The sequence below is a fragment of the Xyrauchen texanus genome, chromosome 28, assembly GCF_025860055.1.
Source record: "Xyrauchen texanus isolate HMW12.3.18 chromosome 28, RBS_HiC_50CHRs, whole genome shotgun sequence".
NCBI lineage: Eukaryota > Metazoa > Chordata > Actinopteri > Cypriniformes > Catostomidae > Xyrauchen > Xyrauchen texanus.
Window position 1 is genome coordinate 26,288,385 of NC_068303.1, and position 26,982 is coordinate 26,315,366.

Below are 26,982 nucleotides of genomic sequence, written 5' to 3' on the forward strand. Positions count from 1 at the left end.
CTACAGGGGTTTCTGAATACTATCACAAATTGTTTGATATACAATGAGTACTTTCTAGATAAACTTGATAATATATCGATTTTGATTTTTCTGATAAAATTAATACCTACATTGGCTAAGAGTTATTTAACAGTTTTCGAATTCTATTATTTCTGAACATCTGGGTTTATTCGATTTTAATGTATTTTACTGTGGCGAGCAGGTTTGGGCAGAGCGGTGTCTGGGCAGAGAAGTAGTGAATAATGTTAATATGTGTGCCAAGGTTAATATTGCATTCCACTGAGGGGCGGCGGGAGGATTTAAGGAGAGGAGACCGCGGCAGATGAGAGAGAGCGAGACGCACAAAGCTGTCTGTGGCTGTGTCTCGTTTTGAAGAAGGCGTCTTCTGTAGGTCGCATTTGTCGGCCGCATATGTCATCGAGGCTGTCTCTTTTAAGAAAAGGGAGTAGGACACTTCGAATGCGACCTTCTTTTCATGGGAATTCGGAGGATGCATGAGGCGTATCCTTCCTGGGCACTCACAACCCACAATTCTTTGCTTCGATGGAAATGTCTAAAAATGACGCCAATTTGCCCGTAAATATGATGTTCAAATGCAAGGAAGGTTAATTCCCAAATTGATGTACCTCAGTAGATGTATATGTATAATTATATTAATATATTATTAAAATAAAGTATTAGACTAAAAGTACACCTATAAAATCAATTTTCTTTTCTCTTTGCATCATTATAACTCACCTAAAATGTACCTCATACATTTTAAAAGGGAATTTGTTCCCTTCTCAAAGCGTTCACGCTTGTTAAAGAGTGGCGTGCTGTCATAGCAACCAAGATACGTTTCATTTCCGTTTGTCCTACGAAGGCCGTCTAGTTTAAACAAGGATTGTTTATAGGAGGACACTCGGTATACTGCAGCCTTCAAAGGACTCATTCTACCTAGCATGCAGCCTCCCAAACAAGCCTTGTGAATTGTGAATCGTCCATAAGTTTGATAAAAAAAAAATCGAGATACATTTTTTTTGCCATATAGCCCAGCCCTACTGTATAGACCTTTATGCCAAAACTGCTCATTCTAATATATTCTTTGATCCATTAGGACCGTTACTGTTTATGTCATACATAATCTCTTATGGACAGTAGTTTGTCAGTGACTTGTTCAATTGCGCCGGAACATGAGTCCACACTGGTCACCACCCTCTCTGTTTCTCCAATTTCCTCCCCTGCATTTTGAATCAGGTCAGGTTGACAGCCTTTGTGGAAATGTGTGTCTAAAAAAGGAGTGAGGGAAAGAGGACAGGAGACACATTGGGAGGAGGAACTCTGGGTTCGGTTTGTTTTCGTAATGAGGTCAGTTATCTGGTGTGGTTTGGAGCTTGACAGATAAGAAGCGAGTGTCTGTGATTAAACCTCTTGTTTGAGTTTGTTGCCCAAGTGTACCATTCAAATACTTTGATACATGCACAAACACAAACACACACTCCAAAGGAAATCAAAGAGGGGTGAAGCATGGAAACACTGGTGGGGCCTCATTATTTGCCGTTAGTATGCAAAGTCACAGTTTATGCCATGTTCTTTGCTGAAGCAGCACATTGTACTGTCACTTTATACCAGGCTGCTATCGCAATAACAGCTATGTGCATAGAACACTATCTCATAGTATGTTATGTTTACATTTGGCCTTTTTAGAAACTGTCATCTTTTTGCACTACTGTGTACTGGTCGTGTACTGCCTCTCACTGTGCCCATTGTCCTGTTAATTTTTTATATTTTATTGTACTGTCCCGTACTTTTTGCACATGTTTGCACGTGCACTTTATATAGGTATGTTATTTAGTCTGTGTAGTCTCATGTCGATCTGTGTTTGTCCTATGTGGTTTTATGTAGCACCATGGTCCTGGAGGAACGTTGTCTCATTTAGCTATATACTGTACTAACTGTATATGGTTGAACGACAATAAAAACTACTTGACTTGACTTGTACGCTGGCCAGGTATTCGGGGCTGGGCCATGAGTGGGTAACACTGTTCCTCCACTGAGTTAACAAACACATCATGTGATGTCTCCCGAAGGTAATGTACAGGAAAATTTATGACACCAGTTAACATTAGCCTGCTGGGCAGTCACAAATAGCCAGTAGACTGAAGATAGCAGAATAACAGAGGTCACAAACAGAAGTTCGTGTTTTCAAGTCATGTGGTAACACACATGCAACCGTTGATCTAATAACTATAGGACTCATATTTTAGATACGAATTGCTCCTGTCCGATTTAAAGGAAAAGGTCTGATGAATGATCACACTGCTCTTTCATACAATGAAATCATAAAGTGACCAGAGGCTGTCTAGCTTTAAAAAGGACAAAAGCACCATATAGAAAACCACAAATGCAGTCATATGATTATCATGCAGCTTCAAAAGTCTTGGAATATAGTGCACAAGTCATATGACATGCTTGTATGGTGCTTTTGTGACTTGACAGCCCCTGGACAATATATGCTTTTATTATATGGAAAAGAGCAGTGAGAACAACATCTCGCTTTGTGTTCAGCATACAGATTTGAAAAAATGATTGAATGAGTAAATGATGACAGAACATTCAGATTTGGGTGAACTATTCCTATAGTAAATCATGGGACTAACACAAATCCCAATTTATACTACTCAAACCAAATTATAGAATTTTAGGGCTGCCAAAATGGCTGAGAAACTAAATTCAAAATGTTCACTTAAATATTACCTAACTTTTAATTATATTTCTAATTGTATCTGAATTTAATTATATTTCTAATTGTATCTGAATTTCACTTTAGAGAAAAAAGCTGCAAGACTGATCACTATATTTTTAAATCGATGTCCCACAAGTCCACAAGAGGAAACGGCATATAAATACAAACCATACAGCACTCTTATATTGTTTATCGTGAAAACATACCCGGCTGTACGGCTGGGCGATATGGGGGGGAAAGAAAATCAAAATGTTTTCATATGGTTCAATATCTATTTTTATCACAGTATACATTTCATTCCATTAATGAGGGCAGAATTGCATTCCACTTGTTTGTTATATCTCAATAATTAATTAAGCATAGCTTGTTTGTTTACAAGTAAACTCCAGAAGGTAAGCTAACTTGAAAGTACACTCAGTTTAGAATTTAATCCTACATATGGTGTGTGACCTCTTTTTGATGAGATTTAACCAATTTAATCATCTTCAGCTGAATTTTGACTCCGCTGAAAGACATTGTGATGCCCCTCATTCCAGTTAAGTAGGTGGCGGTAATGCACCATAAGCTGGATTGCCAACTGCCAATAAATATTGCAAGAAGAAACACTTTTTACCTGTGACAGCATTATGAATCATGAAAAAACTTTTAACTAAATTGTACATAAATAAACCGCAATGGTGTGGATGTCGGAGTGGTTATCGTGTCAGCTGTTTAGTGTTCACCACTGAGTTCAGCCGAATACCACTGCTATCTGTGAATATTGCTACTCTACATACAACTGTACTGAATAAAAAACAGTGTGGTGTTTCATTGTTATTATGAAGCATGATTCTGGTGTAGTATACTGTGGCATCAGTGCAAGTGTAACATCATGTGAACTCAACTGTCTATTTGAAGTGTTTTACCTTCATTTTACTTTTGACTTAATATTTGAGAATATGGACGAATAAAACCTTTTATTTATTTTATGCACATTAGTTGAAAATGGAATGCTCCTTTTTTTTTTTTTACAGCCTCGAATGTTCTTTGCAATAATATAACATGGTGGCATAGTGACTTTCCTCAATCTGGGTGGCGGAGGACGACTGTCAGTTGCCTCTGCGTCTGATACAGTAAATCCGCGCATCTTATCACGTGCCTTGCTACGGGCATTACCACGGATACCTAGTGCTTGTGGTGTCTTATGCTATTCTCTGCTGCATCCACACACAAATGATTTGGATCACTCAACATAGGCGGCAGCGTCTTTGTGCATCAAATTAGTGCTGCTCGTCATTTGCAGGCAGTGCATGCAAAACTGTACTCGCAATTATTTCAATAGAGGTGACGCGAGAGGAACAACGCAATATGCTAATGAGCATGAATACACATGGTACACACATTTTGTGTCAAATAGTCAGTCTTCTATGACAACCATTTTTTATCTATACTTTTCAGTATTGGATATATTAGAAGTAATATTTATAATCCAAATTTCTCGCTTCATCCGCCATCTTGGATTTATTTTTCCATCAAGCTCATCACGGTGCATTCTGGGATCGCCTACCTGCGTGGTAATATTCCTAGGTAGAAGTGTATTCAGCTGATTTCATTTGATTTGGCATTTGCGGCTCAGACTCGACCTCACTACAGTAAGGGCATATCTGAGCACAGAGCTGCCATGGGGCTGTTCAAACAGGATACTAGTCAAAGTGCAACAGAATGGAACAGAAAGCACATGGGGGTCCCAAGTCGCATTTTTTTAGGACACAGCATTTTAAAAAGCGTTGCTTATGCTGCGACACACTGATAAGAGAGCACAAGCTGAATTTGAAATTCAAATGTTTGTTGATTTTAAAAAATAAAATAAAAATAAAAATCACATTTCAATGCAAAAACTATATTGCAATTTTAGATGTATGCCAAGAAATGGCAATGACTAGGTGGAGGTTTTTTGGCATTGCATCTTGCGCTCTCTTATCAGTATGTCGCAGCATAAGCAACGCTTTTTAAAATGCTGTGTCCTAAAAAATGCGTCTTGGGACCCCCATGTGCATTCTGTTCCATTCTGTTGCACTTTGACTAGTATCCTGTTTGAACAGCCCCATGGCAGCTCTGTGCTCAGATATGCCCTTACTGTAGTGAGGTCGAGTCTGAGCCGCAAATGCCAAATCAAATGAAATCAGTTGAATACACTTCTACCTAGGAATGTTACCACCCAGGTAGGCGATCCCAGAATGCACCATGATGAGCTCGATGGAAAAATAAATCCAAGATGGTGGATGAAGTGAGAAATTTGGATTATAAATATACTTCTAATATATCCAATACTGAAAAGTATAGATAAAAATATAACTTTTGACATAGAAGACTGAATATTTGACACAAAATGTGTGTACTATGCGTATTCATGCTCATTAGCATATTGCTTTGTTGTTGTATTGCGTCACCTCTGTTGAAATAAATTGCGAGTACAGTCTTGCATGCACTGCCTGCAAATGACGAGCACTAATTGATTGATGCACAAAGCTGCTGCCGCCTATGTTGAGTGTTCCAAATCACTCTCTTTTGAGGCATCATTTTAGTAAGAATGCTGCCAGAGAAGACGGCTGCCTGTGTAGGCAGGAGACAGTTAGGCAACTCACTAAGTTTTGGAACAGAGCCTAAGTTAACATAAAGCTTTTATTTGAGGCATTTCTTTCCTTTTTCCTTTTTTATCTTTCCTTTCGATTTGAGAAAATGATCTGGCTAGATTTTTTCCTTTTATAATTCTATGCACTAGGGCTGTCAATTGGCCAGAGAAACTAAATAAAAATTTTTTACCTTAGGGGGCCCTGGGTAGCTTAGCAAGTAAAGATGCTGACCACCACACCTGGAGTCGCAAGTTCGAATCCAGGGCGTGCCGAGTGGCTCCAGTCAGGCTTCCTAAGCAACCAATTGGCCGTTGGGTTATCCTCCTTGAGGTCGCTATAATGTGGTATTCACTCTCGTGAGGCGTGTGGTGGGCATGTGGTGATTTGTGCGTGGATGCAGCAGAGAATAGCACAAGACACCACAAGCACTAGGTATCCGTGGTAATGCGCTCAGCAATACACGTGACAAGATGCGCGGATTTACTGTATCAGACACAGAGGCAACTGAGAGTCGTCCTCCGCCACCCAGATTGAGGAGAGTCACTATATATATATATATATATATATATATATATATATATATATATATATATATATATATATATATATATATATATATATACACTCACCTAAAGGATTATTAGGAACACCTGTTCAATTTCTCATTAATGCAATTATCTAATCAACCAATCACATGGCAGTTGCTTCAATGCATTTAGGGGTGTGGTCCTGGTCAAGACAATCTCCTGAACTCCAAATTGAATGTCAGAATGGGAAAGAAAGGTGATTTAAGCAATTTTGAGCGTGGCATGGTTGTTGGTGCCAGGCGGGCGGTCTGAGTATTTCACAATCTGCTCAGTTACTGGGATTTTCACGCTACAACCATTTCTAGGGTTTACAAAGAATGGTGTGAAAAGGGAAAAACATCCAGTATCGCGGCAGTCCTGTGGGCGAAAATGCCTTGTTGATGCTAGAGGTCAGAGGAGAATGGGCCAACTGATTCAAGCTGATAGAAGAGCAACTTTGCCTGAAATAACCACTCGTTACAACCGAGGTATGCAGCAAAGCATTTGTGAAGCCACAACACGCACAACCTTGAGGCGGGTGGGCTACAACAGCAGAAGACCCCACCGGGTACCACTCATCTCCACTACAAATAGGAAAAAGAGGCTACAATTTGCAAGAGCTCACCAAAATTGGACAGTTGAAGACTGGAAAAATGTTGCCTGGTCTGATGAGTCTCGATTTCTGTTGAGACATTCAGATGGTAGAGTCAGAATTTGGCTTAAACAGAATGAGAACATGGATCCATCATGCCTTGTTACCACTGTGCAGGCTGGTGGTGGTGGTGTAATGGTGTGGGGGATGTTTTCTTGGCACACTTTATGCCCCTTAGTGCCAATTGGGCATCGTTTAAATGCCACGGCCTACCTCAGCATTGTTTCTGACCATGTCCATCCCTTTATGGCCACCATGTACCCATCCTCTGATGGCTACTTCCAGCAGGATAATGCACCATGTCACAAAGCTCGAATCATTTCAAATTGGTTTCTTGAACATGACAATGAGTTCACTGTACTAAAATGGCCCCCACAGTCACCAGATTTCAACCCAATAGAGCATCTTTGGGATGTGGTGGAACGGGAGCTTCGTGCCCTGGATGTGCATCCCACAAATCTCCATCAACTGCAAGATGCTATCCTATCAATATGGGCCAACATTTCTAAAGAATGCTTTCAGCACCTTGTTGAATCAATGCCACGTAGAATTAAAGCAGTTCTGAAGGCGAAAGGGGGTCAGACACAGTATTAGTATGGTGTTCCTAATAATCCTTTAGGTGAGTGTACACATATGCACAGTATATAAATAGTTTTACAATATTGCCTTAGTCTTTTACTGTTACCAGATGGCTCAGACACAGAGACTACAAGAGTGCAAATTGAATGAAATCCCATATGCAGTTTATTGTCCTACTCCAATCCCAATCAATAATTACCAAGAGAAAAAAAAGAGGTACACAATACGGGACTTTTAATTATAAAGAAGCACGAAATATGCATGGGACTCTTATTTTGAAATGTCTGCACTCCCAATTGTGAGCTCACAGACAGCTGATTTGCTGAGAAAGTAAATCTGATTCAAACTGCTAACCTAAGCTCCTGAGGTCAAACCCTCAGTCCTTTTCATATGATTCATGAAAAAGATCCAGTTCAAAATAGTAATTTGGTCACAACTCCCTCATGCTGGATTTGTTGTTGTTATTGCATGCAGTGCAGTGAGCACATCATCACAACAGAATGTGTGAAAAGTGGTGCGAGACACACTGGTGGTATATAGATGTATTCAACAATTCACAAGATATCTGACAAAACCGCATTTGACCGCACACAACCCGACTGTCACCAATGGCAACTAGATTTCTGGAGTCTGGAGCCCTGCTACATGGGTCAGGGAATGAACGTTGAAACTTTTTTGCCCATCAGCCACAGTGGCTGGTGATTGCCCAATTTTCCCCTGACACTTTGAGCGGCATACCCTACTTAAACTCTGAACAGACTGTGAATCAGACATGTGCATTAACATATTTTCTTTCATCTGTTCTTCAAAATACAGTATAATCAGGTGTGTTTCTTCAAGTGCACATCTTTGTCTAACATTATTTCTGGTTACACTCTGAGATGTCTTTTAGGTTGCCCGACACAGTGGCGGGCAGATTAACATAATTACATGACACTGTGAAAAAAGTGCCCGCATTTGGTGGGTGGCGGGAGTTAATTTCATACCCTGATGGAAATACTTGGCAACAGTTTGTTGTTTACTCTTTGTTATGTCCAACAATTTCAGAGTCTTTCACTGCATTCATAATGTATGTCCCTCCCTGACTGGTATGTTCTCCTGCAGGTAGGGTGTTTGTTGACAACACCCCAAGTGAATAACCTATCCAACCAGTCCCTTTCCTAATATTATTCACTCCCCCTGAAGGAAAGGCCTTAGTCACCCTCTCACACCCTTAATATGCTTTTGACATTTGTCGGTGCACTACAGTCCTTTGGCCTATATTAGCTAGTCCTTGTGGCACTCCCTTTTTAGGCAAACATTCAGCAGTCTCAAGTCTAAGCCTTCATGTTTTTTTGGCTTGCAGAGGCATTAAAGATCAAAAGCATCTCATTCAGAGGGTTTCTTTCCCTGTAGGGATTTCAGTCTAAGTGGGTCACAAGTGCATACATTTTGATATATGAAGAAAATAAAACATTTTGAATTCCCCACTGTCTCTGAATCAAACTGTATTTTAATTGGTTTGCATGCATTTGCTTATCCCTGCTTGCTTCATCCATTTAGGTTGCTGTGGTAAAGATGAAACACACCGAGCGTGTTTACGCCATGAAGATCCTCAACAAGTGGGAGATGCTGAAGAGGGCCGAGGTAAGGATGTTTTCTCTCAAACTCCATTGTCGCACCATTCCAGAATAGCTCTCCGAACTCATCCCAAGTAGGGCAGCAACCAACGATTATTTTGATAATTGATTAATCTAACGATTATTTGACTACTATACGATTATTGCAATGATTAATCATTTGCTCTTAACCGATTATTCAGCTTGTGACCGACTTAGAAAATTGTATTAAACTTGCTTACTAACAATAGAGAGGACAAAATCATCTTGTAAAAATACCTCTAAATTTCATTCACTGAATTAAAGGGGAATTTTTTTTTTTTATTAAGGTTAATTCAGTGAAGAAATTCACTGCAAAAATCCTATTGTTATCAAGTGTTTTTGTCTTGTTTTCCATTTAAAATAGTCTAAAAATCCTTAAAAATTTTTTAAATTAACTTGAGAAGCAACATTTAAAATTCTATTCTCTAAAAGCAAGTCTAAATATCTTATATGCTGCTTCTCAGATGAATGCATCTTTTTAAAGGATGTTTATATATTTTCAAATATTTGTATTTTTAATATTATATTATTCTGCTATATAGTTCCTAAAATAAATGTACATTGTTTTAAAAGAGTTTTAGATATTTAACAAATCAAACTTGTATTTTGTTGCGGTGTATCATGGGGTTAACAGTCCCCTCATTCACCTTTTAGTTCACTTCAATCCATCTTTAACTCACAAAAAACAAACTCTCTTTTATTAATAAAGCTGCGTATTGCCAATTTTCTTCACGATAAGAAATTAACAGTGACAAATATTATGATTCAATAAGTCGTGAGCCATCATGTTATAATCTAGCTGCATTAAGCGTGCACGCTCTAGGGACGAGCGTCCCCACGACAGAGTGTGCCTCAGCCGGATGCAGTTTCAATATTTCCCCCTTAGATTGGGACATTCGTGCAACTCATAGAAGAGGCACTGACCACACAGAGAAATGCCAGTTTCAGAGTTTGTAGTTATTTTCATGATCTGCTTCCGTATTATTTGAACTTTAATAAAGTTATAACGCATTAAATATAACTGCATTTAAAATATAATGTCATGGTGTTTCCTTTAAAGAGCTCCTTATTCCACAACGAGAGTGCGTCTGTATTTACTTATTTGGTATTTTTGTATAATTCCCTACTATGCGATCTACATCAATGAAGTTGTTTGGAAAAGTTGTGTTATTCTTACTCTCCTCAGTCAGGCGTGAACTGTAGTAATTCGAGTTTAATGTGATCTCATGTTACGTTAAATGAGATTAAACGACTATTCGACAACAGCATTTTTTGTCTACAATTTTTTATTGTCGACTAATCACTTCAGCCCTAATCCCAAGTTTTCCCACAGATCAGGTACAGTTTGTCTCTTATCTTAATGGCTCAGCGACCAAACCTAGTGATGTCTTAAGCAGAGCAAGGTCATTTTAAATTCTACTCCAGCTTCTTTGTGCCCCAGTTTAATCCCGATCTCTTCTGACAGTGCTTACAGGCCTCCCAGCGGCATGTCAGGAGATCTTGTGTCACTTGGGCTTGGCACTAATCCAGTGTGAGCTTCATTTGGCTCACATGGAACTCCCATGTCCTAGCAAACTAATAAACAGCTAATAAATCTTTAGATAGAGGTGTAGTAGACATATCAAACACAGGTATTACTAGGGAAATTCATGTACATCTTCACTGCAGGTGACTCTAGCTTGCACGTAACACCATGCCATCATAACCAGGTGTGATGCAACATGTTTCCACTGACAAGTAGGGGTTAAATTGTAAATTTGGGAGTGGGTGAACCCTAAAATCAGGTGGTGATTCTGGTGCCCTGGACCAGATAAGACATTAAATGTAATGAACTTGAAAGTTTTTTTTGAGTAAGTACACATGCTAAATGGAGACTGAATGTGTGAAATCGACAATCAAACAAAAACAAGGCAGATGCATACATGAAATGGAATGGATTGATAAACAAGCTGCTAGTTATTTAATGATTTATTAATCAAAGGTGTTGGAACACCATTTCTGACCAATTTAACCCTTAGAAAAAAGCTGTTTGTCCACACTGAACTTGAGACTGCTGCACGAAGTAAAACAATCACAGCCAATCAGAACATACAGCAAAGTCAGAAGTTTACATACACCTTAGCCAAATACATTTAAACTCAGTTTTTCACAATTCCTGACATTTAACCATAGAAAAAATTCCCTGTCTTAGGTCAGTTAGGATCACAACTTTATTTTAATAATGTGAAATGTCAGAATAATAGTAGAGAGAATGATTTATTTCAGCTTTTATTTCTTTCATCACATTCCCAGTGGACCAGAAGTATACATGCACTTTGTTAATATTTGGTAGCATTGCCTTCAAATTGTTCAGCTTGGATCAAATGTTTTGGGTAGCCTTCCACAAGCTTCCCACAATAAGATGCTGGAATTTTGGCCCATTCCTCTTGACAGGACTGGTGTAACTGAGTCTGGTTTGTAGGCGTCCTTGCTTGCCTTAAGCAATTTTGCCACAACTTTGGAGGTATGCTTGGTGTCATTGTCCATTTAGAAGACCCATTTGCGACAAGCTTTAACTTCCTGGCAGATGTCTTGAGATGTTGCTTCAATATATACACATAATTTTCCTTCCTCGTGATGCCATCTATTTTGTGAAGTGCACCACTCCCTCCTGCAGCAAAGCACCCCCACAACATGAAGCTGCCACCCCCATGCTTCACGGTTGGGATGGTGTTCTTCGGCTTGCAAGCCTCACCCTCTTTCCTCCAAACATAACGATGGTCATTATGACCAGACAGTTCATTTTTTGTTTCAACAGACTAGTGGACATTTCTCCAAAAAGTAAGATCTTTGTCCCCATTTGCACTTGCAAACTGTATTCTGGCTTTTTTATGGCAGTTTTGGAGCAGTGGCTTCTTCCTCGCTGAGCAGTCTTTCAGGTTATGTCGATATAGGACTTGTTTTACTTCGTATATAGATAAGATACTTGTCTACCTGTTTCCTCCAGCATCTTCACAAGGTCGTTTGCTGCTGTTCTGGGATTGATTTGCACTTTTCACACCAAAACAACATTCATCTCTAGGAGACAGAATGAGTCTCCTTCCTGCGTGGTCCCATGGTGTTTATACGTGCATACTATTGTTTGCACAGATGATCTTGGTGCCTTCAGGCATTTTGAAATAGCTCCCAAGGATGAACCAGACTTGTGGAGGTCCACAATTTGTTTTCTGAGGTCTTGACTGATTTCTTTTGATTTTCCCATTATGTCAAGCAAAGAAGCGCTGAGTTTGAAGGTAGGCCTTAAAATACATCCATAGGTACACCTCCAGTTCAGTACACCTCCTATCAGAAGCTAACTGGCTAATTGCCAAAAGGCTTGACATCATTTTCTGGAATTTCCCTGCTTAAAGGCACAGTTAACTTTGTGTATGTAAACATCTGACCCACTGGAATTATAATATAGTCAATTAAATGTGAAACAATCTGTCTATAAACAACTGTTGGAAAAATGACTTGTGTCATGCACAATCTAGATGTTCTGAATGACTTGCAAAAACTACAGTTTGCTGTGGAGTGATTTAAAAATGAGTTTTAATGACTTCAACCTAAGTGTATGTAAACATCTGACTTCAACTGTTATTGGTGTTGTGGAACTGGAAACCAAGCGAGCAACAAAATGTTGTTACTCTCTGTGCTTGTGATGGTTTGTGATAAAAACTGAGATTTACATGGAAGATATTTTTTTAACTTTTCAGTGTATTTGCATCACTCCTGGTAAGGACACGGTGTAATGTAATGAATGGGTTACACAATCATACTTGATTGCAAAAAAAATGATACCCAGACAAATGTAGTTAGATCAGAAGGCTTTATCAGAGCAAAACACTAAATTGAACATGTTTGAGGCCTTTTATTTTTCATCTGATGAGTCCGTTTGCATCTTATATAGACAGCGTGTTTCCGAGAAGAGAGGAACGTCCTGGTGAACGGTGACTGCCAGTGGATCACCACTCTGCATTACGCCTTTCAGGATGACAACAATCTGGTATGTATCTCCACCTCAATACACATTTACTGCTCATAGAGCTGATGTACTTTAGAAACAACATCAGGCACAATGCATTCTTTGGCCGTTTGTATGATCAGTACTGTACATTTTCTTGAAATTATAATTGCTTAATCAGTGCTTGTGTAATTGAAGTGTGTTCATATGATAAGATATGATAATGTCCCCTCCTACAGTACTTGGTCATGGATTATTACGTTGGTGGAGACCTGCTGACTTTGCTTAGTAAATTTGAGGACCGACTCCCGGAGGACATGTCCAAATTCTATGTGGCAGAGATGGTGCTTGCTATCCACTCCATCCATCAGCAACGCTACGTACACAGGTGAAATGACTGTGTGTGTGTGTGTGTGTGTGTGTGTGTGTGTGTGTGTGTGTGTGCGTGCGTGCGTTAGGGTTGCGAGGTCTACCAGTACTAATGAAGTATCGCGATACCAGAGAAATTAAAACGTTATGATATCATCTTTATTGCTAATTTCATTACCATATTACAGTATGCTGTCATTAGCAAAATTATATGAGATGTGACAGTTTGAGATGAAATCAATGGCAGTTTGATAATAAAATAAAAAACCTCTGGATATCGCCAACTGTGATCATTAAACAGCAGAAGGATGTCATTAAATTAAATATTATACAGTCACATGCACTGCACGATACAGAATGTACAAGAGGTGCTGCTCTCCTCCGTCATCTGCTTCACACACACATGCACGTTCACACACTCACACAAACGCAACACACACTACTGGTGCTTCATTTTCATGCAGTGTGTTTAGAGTATAAAGGGCTATTAACACTTACTGTATATGAACTTGTGACAGGATTATCCCAGCATTAATGGGACGCTTGATATAACTAACCCGCCACAAACAGGAAGAACTTAATGGTCTGTCAAAATTAAAGTCCCACTTAAATGAACGCTCTATTCAACTGGATGCGTGAAATTGAAGACCAAAAAATATAACCACTGTATAAACATTTAATATTCAAACAGTAGCAATAATACACATAATAACAATTATATACTATTAAATGGTTGTTTTAATATTATTATTATTATTTTATTATCACAAATGCAAGTGTTTTATCAGCATGTTGTGATTCAGCCATAGCAGACTTGTGCCACAGGTAATCAGATTTTTTCATTCATGTTTTCATTAATACTGTGCAGCTCTGTTGTGCAGCATTTTATTTTACCAAAAATAAAATTGCAATTTTTATTTGATTAAAGCTTTATGTATCAATTTGATTAAACACCATTTGATCATAACATTTAATTAAAACTTTTAACATGGAATCTAGAAAAGTTAAATGGAAATTTGCATAATTTGTATCTGTGAGACTTTATGCAGTTCTTTGTCACCAATGTCATTCATTGGTTGAAACAACACCCCTAGATAAAATACATGATGAAGATCGACAACAAAGGAATATTCAGGGTTCAATACAAGTTAAGCTCAATCAACAGCATTTGTGGCATAATATTGATTACCACAAAACTATTTAGACACATCCCTCCTTTTTTTTTAAAAAGCACAAATCTTGGTTGCAGTGAGGCCTTTATACTGGACGTGAATGATGCCATTCCGTATGTTTAAATACTCACTGTTTCAAAAGAATAGCCACAAGACATAAACAGTATATGTGTTAAAAGGATATTAGTGTGATAAAACAACATACTTTTGTGTATGAAGTCATATCTAATTTTTCAACTTCGTTACCATGATGATATAATGTCAGTAAACCCTAAAACGACTGTAAACTTTACAGCTCAAATAATACAAGTGTTTTAACTGAATAATTAATGTAAGTGCTTTTATAAAATACTTCTTATTTCTGCCTTTAAACTGGCCCAATTCACCTCCATTGTAAGTGTCTCACTGTAACCTCAATTTTTTGCTTTTTATTTTAAGAAAAGAAGGAACGATTTGAATGTATTTTTTGTGGTAATCAACATTGTCACAAATGCTGACAATTGAGCTTAACTTGTATTGAACCCAGAATATTTCTTTAGAATATTATTGTAGCGTTTCTGTGGTGACTAAAGTCTTTAATGAAGAGCCGCATGCTAACTTACATTTCTTTCTTCCTATCTGTATGTGTGTGATGATGAAAGTGTGTTCTGTTGGGAGAGAGAGAGAGAGAGTAGAGTGTGTGTGTGTGTGTGTGTGTCATGGCAGCAGGTCGCAGGTGAATGCAATCATGTAGTTGTTACTTACTGTCAAAACAACCACACCCTTTGTAACTACCAGCATTTATGTAGTAGGGCAATATGATGATGCGTATGTGAGTGTCTGTTTTCAGTGAAGAGAGAATTAAAGCACACAAATAAAATAAACACTCTCATATACTATTGCATGTGAAGTGATTTGAAAACTCTACATATGTGAAGATGCCCCCTTCCCAGTTTACTTAATATCTTTTCAGTTTTCAGTTGCATTGTTTACATGCCATCAAAATTCTAGCATGTAAAAACAATTTACTAGACAATGGCGATTCTTTCTCTAACGTGTCCATAGAGGGTTGTAAAAGTCATGGAAATTTCTATTGTGAAAATAGTTTTCCTCTGCATCAACTAAATATTGCTCTTGTGTTGAGTAAATCTTGCTTGCAAGCTATTGTGATGTCTGATTTGCAAATGAAATATTCTTTTGAGTCGATGAAGGTCAAAATGGTCCACAAATTGAATAAAAAATTATTGGCAAATTGGTCTCAATCAAAATGATACAGTAACCTGGAAGGGTCTGGAAAGTCATGGAATGAATTACTTAAAAAGGTTGGAAACCATGGATTGGAAGAACTTTCTGAAATCTCCAGTTCTGAGAGATTAGCTAGCTTCTATTTAATTTCCATGAGTCAGGGTGAACAGGTTTATTATCAGTCTGACAAAGTTGTGTTTTATTAGAAACATTTACAAGTACATCCCATGGTCATGGAAAACCTGGAAATATTGGGGAATTGAAAAATGTGGTTTCCCGACTTGCAAATGTCAGTATAAATTTTGTAGTTAGGTTCAGCTGTAAAATATTTAATCAGCTAGTCATTGCAATCTCTTACTTTTCCAGTAATCACAAACGATTGGAAAAGTATGATCAAAAGGTGGGAATGCAACATGTACATTTATGATGACACCTGTATCCTGCTTTGTTCTTAGATTGATTGAAAAATGACATTGGTCACTTTATATATCAATCAGACAGGCCTAACTTAACGCTTCTCGGCCAGAATAATATATGTAGAAAATAAATAGTCTAAATAGTCAAATATCTTAGTCGATAGTCAAAAGACTAGATCCAGACAAAATTACGTACCAAACAAAGATCTACCCAAGGTATGATTTTTCCAAAGTGTATGAACATATCAACTGTGGTCATTGCCCCTGTTTTAGCTATGGACACACTTTATATCCAATAGACCACACCCATCCATCCAAACCCACCCAGTAATTTCATGAAATGACCGCAGATGGCTGCAGGTCTGTTCGGGGGCCTCTTCCTGTCTGCTTGTCCTGAGCTGCCATCTGATCCAGCTGAGCCCCGTCTTCCTTCCTCGTCTTCCTTCCTCATCTTACTTCACTGGACGCTTACTAGGGCTTCCCCTCTGACACAGCAGTGGTGGAAACTCTATTCCCACAGCCAATCACAACAGCCCATCCCCTCCCATCATTCTCACGAATAGCGACCAGCCTGCCAGGCCAATGTAGCTCGCTGTAGTCATGATAGAGCTCTTAAAAGGACATACTTGTTCATACAGAATGGCAATTCTTGCCTGTTAGACAGCCAGTGAGGTTGTAAATTGTGTTATTTGTGATGCTGTGTTTGATGGTGTGAGGAGTTTTGACACCATGTTTACTCTGTACCCGCTGTGCTCACCATGGTGCCAGGGCTGGGAAACAGAGGGCACTGTGTGTGTGGCCCAATCGTAAAGAGACAGGGACAGAGTGTGTGAGAAAAAATTAAGGAGGTTGAACAAAGGCAGGCTGTTTACATGGAGAGCAGGGCATGGCTGGCATGGAGAGCAGCAGCTGTTGGAATGGGTTGCCCACTAGAGTAATAACACTTCTGTAAGAGCAGGGTATAGTCAGCTGTGCGAAGAGCCGTGCTTCATGCCAGCTTAAGAATGGATTGATATTTTTTACTCTGTTAAAGGTAAAGTTCACCCACAAATTAAAATGTTGTCATCATTTACTCATTTACTCAACCAATTTGCTGTTATTGTTTTTCATTGAACTGAAAAGTGGAGATGCATCGTCAGATATCATTTGATTAATTAAAAAGAGCCAATAATCAGGCCTATGGAAGCCCAGGAGTGCCATTTAAAAAGGAATGAAGGAATAAATTATCAGTCTATTAATTTGAAAATAAAAATGCGAACAAATAAATCAATTTATAAATGGCCAAATAAATAAACATATTTAAATGTATTTATTTAATTCATGTTTTAAAATGTACTTATATTTAGCTATAAAACAGCACATTAATAAGCCATTTTTAAATGCATTTTGTAAATGCTTTTCTTCATCCATTTGCCAGTTGGCCTTTCCATTTCTTTTTCCATTTGTCAATCAAATTAGTTCTATAAAATCAATATATTTAACAATAAAATTGTACATCTAATAAATCATATTTATTTCATGTTTAAAATGTCATTAAATGTAGCAATAAATTAGTTCTATAATGAGTCTTTTGAATGCACTTTTTAATTCACTTTAAAAGCACCTTTTAAATTGCATTTTAAAAAGGTATTTTGGCAATTGCTTTTTTAAATTAATTTGCCATTGGCTTTTCTTTTTATTTTGCTTTTTCTTTTACCTTTTTCCTTTTCCTTCTCCAAATGAGAATCGGTTTAAAAAAAGGCCATTGGACTTGACTCACGGGAGCAACCAATGAACTTTAGACTCAGTTATAAGACACGCCCTCTCTCCCACGTGCCACTCGGAGAGGATGTAAGACCTGTCATTGGACGACGGTAAGAGCAGTTTACGTGATTGTAAAAGACTTCACAGCAGAAGGGAAGGAGGACACAGGGAAGTGGGTTTTCCAGTCTCAGGTAAGATTTTTAATCAGCCACTTCAATGCTTTACAACGTCACAAACTAATCCGTTTCACAGGCACATAGTCACTCAAACACATTAGCTTCATAAACACAACAGGTTACACAAACATATCAGCTTCATGAGCACCATAGTGTACCAGACTCTCTCTCTTCTCTGCTGTTGGTGTTGCTGCTTAAATGTTGCTCTCCCCATGCTCACTAGAATTAGAGGCAGGTGTTAGACAGAGGCAGAGTTTCCCTCTCTCCAGACGGACGCTCGACCATGCCCCCGCAGCCACATATCCACACCGCATGACTCAGGCTGGGACCATCCGGCCTGTCTACCAATTTTTTACACAAACAAACAGATTTTAAACACAAACAAGCACAAACGAAAGTTTGCAGTGATTTGGATGACCTGGGGTGGAAAGTGATCTCACACAGTCCAAAAAATAATGTCTAATATCTCAAACACAGAACCAGCACAAACATAAATTTTTGCAGTGCAAATCAGCACAAACAAATGGTATAGTTTGGTAATGATTTAATTATACGGGGTGCCAACTTCATGGAGATTGCTAAAGCAATTGCTTCTCTGCACTGCCTGACCTTACTCTTCACCTGTTTCATTACTGTATGACCGCACTCTCTGGAGCTGGAGAAAGAAAACGAAAAAAGAAAATCCACTGGCAAATGATAAAGAAAATGAATTAAGAAAAGAAATCCTCAAACATCTTTTTAAAATGCAATTTAAAAGGTGCTTTTAAAGTGCATTAGAAAGTGCATTTAAAATACTCATTGATTTACTCATTTATTGTTACATTTAATTACATTTTAAACATGAAATAAATGTGATTTTATTAATGCACAATTTTATTGTTGAATATAATTACATTTTTTTACATTAATTAAACACAATTAAATGTTTCTTTTTATTTTGTTTAAATATATTTCTAAATTGACTTATTCAAGTTTTTATTTTCAAATGAATAGATTGATAATTTATTCCTTCATTCATTTTTAATTGGCACTCCTGGGCTTCAGATGGTATGGATTGACAAATGGTAAAAGAAAAGGAAAAGTCAAACAATAAAGAAAAACAACTGTCAAATGGATGAAGAAAAGAAATTGCCAAATGCTTTTTAAAATGCAATTTAAAAGGTGCATTTAAAAATGACTTATTCATGTGCTGTTTTATTGCTAAATGTAAGTGCATGTTAAAACATGAATTAAATAAACACATTTAATTGTCTTTTAATTTGTCCATTTATAAATTGGTTTATTTATTTACATTTTTATTTTCAAATTAATAAATTGATAATGTACTCCTTCATTCTTTTTTAAATGGCACTTCTGGGCTTCCATACTGGGCTGATTATTTTCTGTCAAAAGGGGGACAGACAAAAGCGTTGGACAATTAGCCTACTACTTGGGCTGTGTGTGCAAGAACGTTTCTTATGAAATTGCAGTTTGTATGTTTTGCACTGCTAGAAATTAACAAGATAGAACTACCGTTAAAAATTTCAACCATGGACCACTTTTATGGTATTTTTTTGACAGCCCCTAGTCACGGTCAACTGTCATTATATGCAGGAGTTGTGTAACAATTCTTTAAAAATGTCTACTTCTATGCTCCAGTGAAAATAGAATACAATATGGGTTTCCTGCTGCATACTGAAAGTTGTTTCCTGTTCCACAGGGACATAAAACCCGACAACGTTCTACTGGACATGAACGGCCACATCCGTCTAGCTGACTTCGGCTCCTGTCTGAAGATGATGCAAGATGGCACAGTGAGTATGTGACGAAGGTCCCGACTTTATCCACCTTGGTGTTGCTTTAAATCCAGAGCCTGTTTGTCATCCAAACAGGGTGCTTTACATCTGTTTGGTGAAAGCACTGCCACTGCCCTCTTCTCTCTATGCTCTTGACATTGATAGAGCTGGTTTTGGCCCCACTGCCCTAAAAGGGAGGCCTAATTAGAAAGCTCCAACGCTGCCCACCCCTCTGGCTTACGGATTGTAGTGCACTCATAATAAGGCCAAGGCCAAAACATTTTTTATCTATTGCTGTTTATGTGCTTCCTGTACCAGCAGCATGCAGAAGGATTGAAAACTCACTTTAACTGCACGTGTGTTGTGTTCTACAACGACCAAACATATACCTTCGTAATTGTGGGTGTTAATCTTAAAAGACGTTGTTAAGTAGAGGTGATTGCAGTTGTTGTAATATGATTGGATCGATTTCTGTTTCCCTCTTAAGTTTTATCTATTTAAATTGCTTGTTGTGTTTTGAAGTGACCATATTTGGCTTCCATCATTGCATCTGCACATCTACAGAACTGCATATCTTTCCTTTTATGTATATGAAACTAGATTTTTGCATTTTCTAAAGCAAATGTGAGTATTGCTTGCTGTTCAAAACTGTCTCCACAATGCTAAAGCAGAATTCCACAAAAAACAGAACTTTAAATGAATATACGCAGGAACATTACAGATGGAAATAAGCGTCTTGTAGTGTGCAGCACTGCAAACAAATTGTACGGTTAAAGTTTTTAGTTGTACAGTCAAAAAGAGTCATGATTTTCATAGCTCTTGGCTGAAATATTGCTCAGTACATTCAATCGTTCTAGCAAAATAACCTGAGGTCAAGAATTTGTGAATGTTTTTGAATGCTTTGTATGGTTACCAAGTGTTATTTTATGAGCAAGATTGAGCAAGACTTTGTAGGGTGGATATTACATACCTAAAATGTTCTTTGTAGTTAGTAGGATTGTGCAGTCATAGCTATTGCTGTTCATTTAAAGTACATAAGTGCCTTATCATGGGTTTCTCCTAATACACAGTCTTATTTATTTGCAAATGGAGGCCTATCCCACCTCATCTGTGATGTCTCTTGCTGTCATCTTCCTGTGCAGGTCCAGTCCTCAGTGGCTGTGGGCACTCCAGACTACATCTCTCCAGAGATCCTGCAGGCCATGGAGGACGGCATGGGAAAATATGGGCCAGAGTGTGACTGGTGGTCTCTAGGTGTCTGTATGTATGAAATGCTCTATGGTGAAACACCTTTCTACGCTGAGTCATTGGTGGAGACCTACGGAAAAATAATGAACCATGAGGTGAGCTTAATCATTGTGTATTTTTTCTAGTCACCCCAGCCCTGTTCGATTGGTACTATAAACACTATATTAGGGTAGTTGAATGAAAAACATTTGGGAAGTCGGCATGTCCTGTAGTGTGACATGCTGTACTCCATCTGAAACTTTATTAAACAGCATTTTGCTAATTCTTTTTTATTATTATCATAATTATGCATGCAACTTTTTATGGACTCATTAATTGGAATATTTTTACTTTTAAAGTACACTGCAGAACAATTTTGAACTAATGAAGGAAAAAAGGTATTAGCAAATGGGCATACCCAGTATTAGCAAGGCACAGAAAGCCTCATCACATTGTGTTTTTCTGTAACTGTATTTAGGTTTTCCAGTAAGTGGTAAAGCACTTTAAACTTTAAAGTTGATTTTTATTTATTTACTTTGACATTGTTTGTCTTTTTCCAAATAAAGAGGAAGTCGTTTTTATTTATACATTTTAATGGAGCCTGAACCTGCAGTTAAGCCCCAGCAGCCTTGGTCTAAGCATAAAATTGTTCCTGATGGTTCAAGTAGCGTGAAGCTGGAACCAGAACTCACAGCTCCAAAGACGGCCCAGACCACTCATCCAAGTCTCTGCAGTTCTCCTTGCTCTTCCACCACCAATTGCAGGGATCGAGAAGATGTTCATGACTATTGTTGGCTTAGTGACAAATGTCTGTCAGTTTGCAATAAAAAGTTCAGACCTTGTTGCCAGTGTTCGAGGCTCAAACATGTGCATGAAAATTAGCTCATTTCCAGTGTCCAATGTATTGCACAACCGCTCCCCAAGGGTTGGTGGCATTATTTCCCTGGTGGGCACAGGCGAGCCCATGTGTCCTCTGACCCGTAATGCTGATGCGAGCAGCAGTCTTTAAGGCATTTCCAGTTGGGTATTGAGCAAAGCCGGTTTTATGCTCCGAGGTACAATGTCTCCTCACCAAGGATGCGTGTGAACCATAATATGGCTTCTACAGCTGTTATTTTTTTGGCCCTTTCTGGATTTGAGGCGTTTGAACCAAACACTTTTGAAGTCTCTGTTCAAGATATTTACTCAGAGACAGATGTCTCATGTCAATTCTCTGGACTGGTTCGTGTTGAGCGACCTGAATCAATAGCATGGCGTGATTGTATACAATTCCCTTAGTGTCAGCTACTGACTCGGCGTTGAAGTAACCTACTTAAAAGGAACGGTGTGGTTATGACTCTAACCTTGGTTCCCAGACTGTTTCGCTTGTTTCCAATCATATCCCTGCCTCCTTCCTTTTCAAACTTTTTGCTGCCAATCTGCAGATTTGTTTTTATTAAGTTTTAAATCCATTGCTGTCAGTAGAATAAAATAATAGTGATTAATCTGATAGTGTTAGAATGAAACAATAACAATGTATTCAAATAATGTTTTACTGTTTTTTGCTGCCCTCTGGGGGTCTGCGTGCCCTAATTTAAAAATCCCTTTTCTTAATGAAGACTGTGTAAAGTCATATATTTGCATCTTTGAAATTAATAGCTCATCCATTATCTCTATACTTGCTTGGTGGACCCAAATGAGTTGCCCCAATGTAGCATGCTTAACTGAGCATGAAAGCCATCCAAGAAATGTTACAGAGTAATAAATTATAGAACCAAATGTGTTCAGTTGGATCCAGATCCAGTATCTTAGAACTTGATGTTAACCTTTTCTACACATTACTTGTGTAAACACTCATAATAGTTCTCCTGTCCATATCAAACTTAACCTAACACTGTGACTCTTTAGAATTTATGAATTTCCATCCCATAGCTAGGGTGACTTGATGACCAAAAAAGCATTATTACAGTATGGAGACATGGCCTGTTAGGTAGCACACCAGCTCTGACTTTTTTAACAGTGCCAGGTTATATGTGGGTGACCTGAGTTTTAACAGTTGAAGAACAGTGTAAAGAACAAAAAGGAGATTAAAGAATCTTAGTTTATTGAAAATGGCCTGGATACATCTGATCTTTGGACACAAACCTAAAATAAAAAGCACAAATCAAAGCTAATCAGTTTAAAATGTTTATTTATAGCCATCAAACTAAAGCTAAGTCTAATTAACTTGTGGGATAAGTAAAATAGTAGTATTATTCATGTATTGATTTATGGTCTAATTCCTTTACCAAAGTTGAAAATCCAGCAAGACCCATGTTGACTCAGTGTCTAATTTATACTATTTAGGAGCGTTTCCAGTTTCCCTCCCACATCACAGACATTTCTGAGGCAGCTAAAGACTTGATCCAGAGGCTGATCTGCAGTAGAGAGCGTAGGCTGGGTCAACAGGGTATCGAGGAGTTCAAAAAGCACCCCTTCTTCTCCGGCATAGACTGGGAAAACATTCGCAACACAGAAGCTCCGTATATCCCTGATGTCAGCTCTCCCTCAGACACCTCCAACTTTGATGTGGACGATGATGTACTGAAAAACCCGGTCAGTGTTGTTTGAAATGCTTTTATTGTTGAATGTTTAGTCAACTTGAAGCTGCATTCGCAAGCTATTTTGCTTCTGTAAAGTGACACATTTCAAAGTGAAACAGCAAAGTCAAAGTCATTGTGTATTTTTTGTGACTACAAAAAATACACAATGATTTTATCCTTTACGAATTGATAGGATTGTGAAAATGTGTCTAGATGACAGGTGGTTGAAAAGTAAGATGGCTTGATGTTATCTGAAAAGAAAAGTTGTTTTGGAGGCTTTGCAAAGATTATTATGAACTATTTTGTAGGCAAACGGTTTTTATTTAAAATAACGTGCACTGATGAATATTGTGCAGTAGGTAAATTAGATGTTAGCCGGAAAAGCCTTGTTTAAAAGTTTGAACTTTATACAGTCATTACAGTAAAACAAACAACTAGATAGATAGATAGCCTATTTTAGCATGTAGCTAGGCATTGCTAGCACGTTTTAACATGTAGCTAGGTATTTCCTTACAAAAATCTAAACTAACTGCAAACTTGCAGCAAATTTCACTGGTAGTGGTGAACCTCTGGCAAACCGTTGGCAACAATTGACAATATGGGGCAAATTTGCCATGAACTCATTTATCATGCAGCTAGGCATTTCTACCATGTTGCTAGCATGTTTATCATGTAGCTAGGCATTTCTAGCATGTTGCTAATATGTTTTAGCATATGGCTAGGCATTGGTTGCATTTTGTGTTGCTAACATGTGTACACATGTAACCAGGTGTAGCTAGCATGTGTAAGCATGTAAACAAGTGTTGCTAGCACGTTTTAACATGTAGCTAGTTGTTGGTAGCATATTATAGCATGTAGCTTGGAGTTGCTAGCATGTTTTAACATGTAGCTAGGCATTGCTAGCTTGTTTTAGTATGTAGCTAGTGTTGATAGTATCTTTTAACATTTAGCTATGTGTTGTTAGCATCTTTTAACATGTAGCTAGGCATTTCTAGCATATAGTGAGGCATTGATAGCATTTTGCTAGATATTGTTAGCATGTGTAAACATGTAGCCAGGTGATGCTAGCATGTTTTACTATGTAACTAGGCATTGCTAAAAAATTAAGTATGTAGCTATGTGTTCATAACATGTTTTAGCATGTAGCTAGGAGTTGTTAGGATGTTCATTTTTAGAACCTTTTTTTGCCTAAATACTTATTCCCATCAATTTGAAAAAAATTTTTGGCCTCATATCTAGTAAAATAGTTCACATTTGACCTTCGACCTATCTGTGTGTCTCATTTTTAATTTTCTCTCCACCCTACAGGACATTATTCCACCAGTCTCTCATACAGGTTTCACCGGACAGCACCTACCCTTTGTGGGCTTCACCTACACCACAGACAGTTGTTTTTCAGACTGTGGCAGTGTGAGAGGTGTGGCAATGACAGATGGTGGTGCTGGGAAGGATCTTCTGGATGGAGGTCTGCAGGTGGAGGCCTTTGAGAAAAGGATCCGCTGCCTAGAGCAGGAGAAACAGGAGCTCAACCGAAGGCTACAGGGTAATCTCCATCGGGCATCTCATGGAAAACATTAGTGTTTTCATAAAAACAGTATACATTTTTTTTTTTAAACATTTATGTCAGGAGTTCTTTTTAATTTTGTAAATCCTTTGGAGCAGTGGTTCTAAACTGGTGTCTGGACCCAAAAAAATGGTTTGCATGTTTTGTTCTGTTAAGGTTGCAGACAGCAGGGGAAAAAACAATGCTAAATGCTAATAATAAAATGCAATTAACCATATAATTGTGCATAGTTAGCATAGCAAAATAAATAGGCTTATCAACAAACGTAATGTGACAGTATAACATTTTCACATCACGATCATTTCTGAAGCTTTAATCACTGTATATGGTATTGAATAACATTACAAAAACGGGTTGATTACAACTATTTTTGTTATTACTACAAGATGCAAGTGTTTCTATGTAGCTTGCAGAGTTTTAGAGAACTACTCTTCGGCGACTTAGAAGCAAGCTACATATTAACTGCAAATGGCAACAACTGTTTCTTTGTAGTATTTGTTGTCACTTATTTAGTAGTCTCTTAAGGACTGTGTCTCTCAGTTTTCAAAAACAGTTTGGAAAAACTAGCAGAACTGTCACAACTTTATCTTGCTGAATTGCTCAGGATGATTGTCCCGCAGAGAAGCGTACATGATGGATGTGTTGCTTGGCACTTTTCTGCCACATGTTTTACACAAAGGGAAACCATCTTCGTCCAACTATCTCTCGGATACCAAAATACTTCCACACAGCCATTCTTCTCGTCCACATTGGTTTGGTTTACATCAGAGTGTGTATCAATTGTACCACAAAATTTGAGATGTGAATCTTGATTCGTTGAGGGAAATAATCTAATATGTGATTAGAAAAATCTAAACAATTTGGCTAAAAGCTTATCTGGAATTTTTAAGGTTTTTTTGAAGTGCCCATGTTAACAATATTGTGCATGTTAATAACTGTGATATACCGTATTACCAAATACCGTCATATACCTAATCAACACATAAAATGGAGGACAAAAAATTCACATATCTTCTGTTGTTTAAAGGCAGTACTTTAGAACTTTATGGTATTTTGGCGAAAATTCCATCTGTCACCGGTTAGCAGTTAGCCAAATGAGCCAAACAAAGAGCAAATACGATGCAAACTAACTAATAAGTGAAATTAAATACAGGTTAACTGGCAACAAGGGTATTTTTTAATTTTTAATTTTTAATTTTTTTTGAATTATTTGCAGCAGAGAACATGAAAATCAAGAAGACATTTAGAGATATTTAGTACTCAAATAATAAAATATTATATTTGTTTTTATTTTTATAAGGTGGTGGTAGTAAGTAAAAGTATTTACATTTGTTATCTCTCTCATTAGTCACATGTTTATGACTGTCTTCCGAGTATGTAATGAATGTTTATTCTACGTGTAATTTCCTAGAATCCACTCAGGCAGTTCAGTCTCTCCATGGCTCTGGGCGTGGAGCTGGCACACTCGGTCGTGATAAAGAGATAAAAAAACTCAATGAGGAAATCGATCGCCTCAAAAAGAAACTGGCAGGTGAGGCCTTGCAATCACTGTCAAAGGATACAACCGGATATGATATAAAAAAGTCTATGTTATGAGTCATGTCAAAGCACTGCATGCCGCCTGTCCTGCTGACTGACACACCTGTGTTATTTATTAACATCTATAAACACTCATTCTTAGAAAAACTACGTTTGTGTCAGGAATATGAGTTATCACTTTTATGCTTTGCCTCATGTGGCCATGCATGTTTGTCTGCTTCCAAGATCACTCTCAGTGACTTGTTTCTCCTCAGACTCTGATAGGCTTGAGCACCAACTTGAAGAGGCAGTGACTCTTCGACAGGACTTTGAAAGTTCCTCCACCAAACTAAAAGCCCTGGACAAGCAAGTTAAAGCCCTCAAGCTGGAGAAAGAGGATATCCATAAGGTATGAATGAGTAGAGAGTTTAATCACCTATTTCTTATAGTGAGAGAAGATAAATGCCCACAAATTCAGCCC

At 38.0% G+C, this 26,982-nt stretch overlaps 1 protein-coding gene across 7 annotated transcripts in view; it reads left to right on the top strand.

Annotated features, from left to right (window-relative positions):
- The window catches only part of cdc42bpb (CDC42 binding protein kinase beta (DMPK-like)), a 109,527-nt gene that overhangs the window by 42,838 nt on the left and 39,707 nt on the right, over positions 1 to 26,982 (top strand). For all 7 annotated transcript variants that reach the window (XM_052096330.1, XM_052096331.1, XM_052096333.1 and 4 more), the window contains exons 3-11: positions 8,677 to 8,760; positions 12,703 to 12,798; positions 12,996 to 13,144; positions 19,556 to 19,649; positions 20,774 to 20,974; positions 23,184 to 23,432; positions 24,728 to 24,962; positions 26,395 to 26,514; positions 26,777 to 26,910. In XM_052096330.1, coding sequence (XP_051952290.1) covers positions 8,677 to 8,760; positions 12,703 to 12,798; positions 12,996 to 13,144; positions 19,556 to 19,649; positions 20,774 to 20,974; positions 23,184 to 23,432; positions 24,728 to 24,962; positions 26,395 to 26,514; positions 26,777 to 26,910 — 1,362 coding nt within the window. The remainder of the gene's footprint in view (positions 1 to 8,676; positions 8,761 to 12,702; positions 12,799 to 12,995; positions 13,145 to 19,555; positions 19,650 to 20,773; positions 20,975 to 23,183; positions 23,433 to 24,727; positions 24,963 to 26,394; positions 26,515 to 26,776; positions 26,911 to 26,982) is intronic.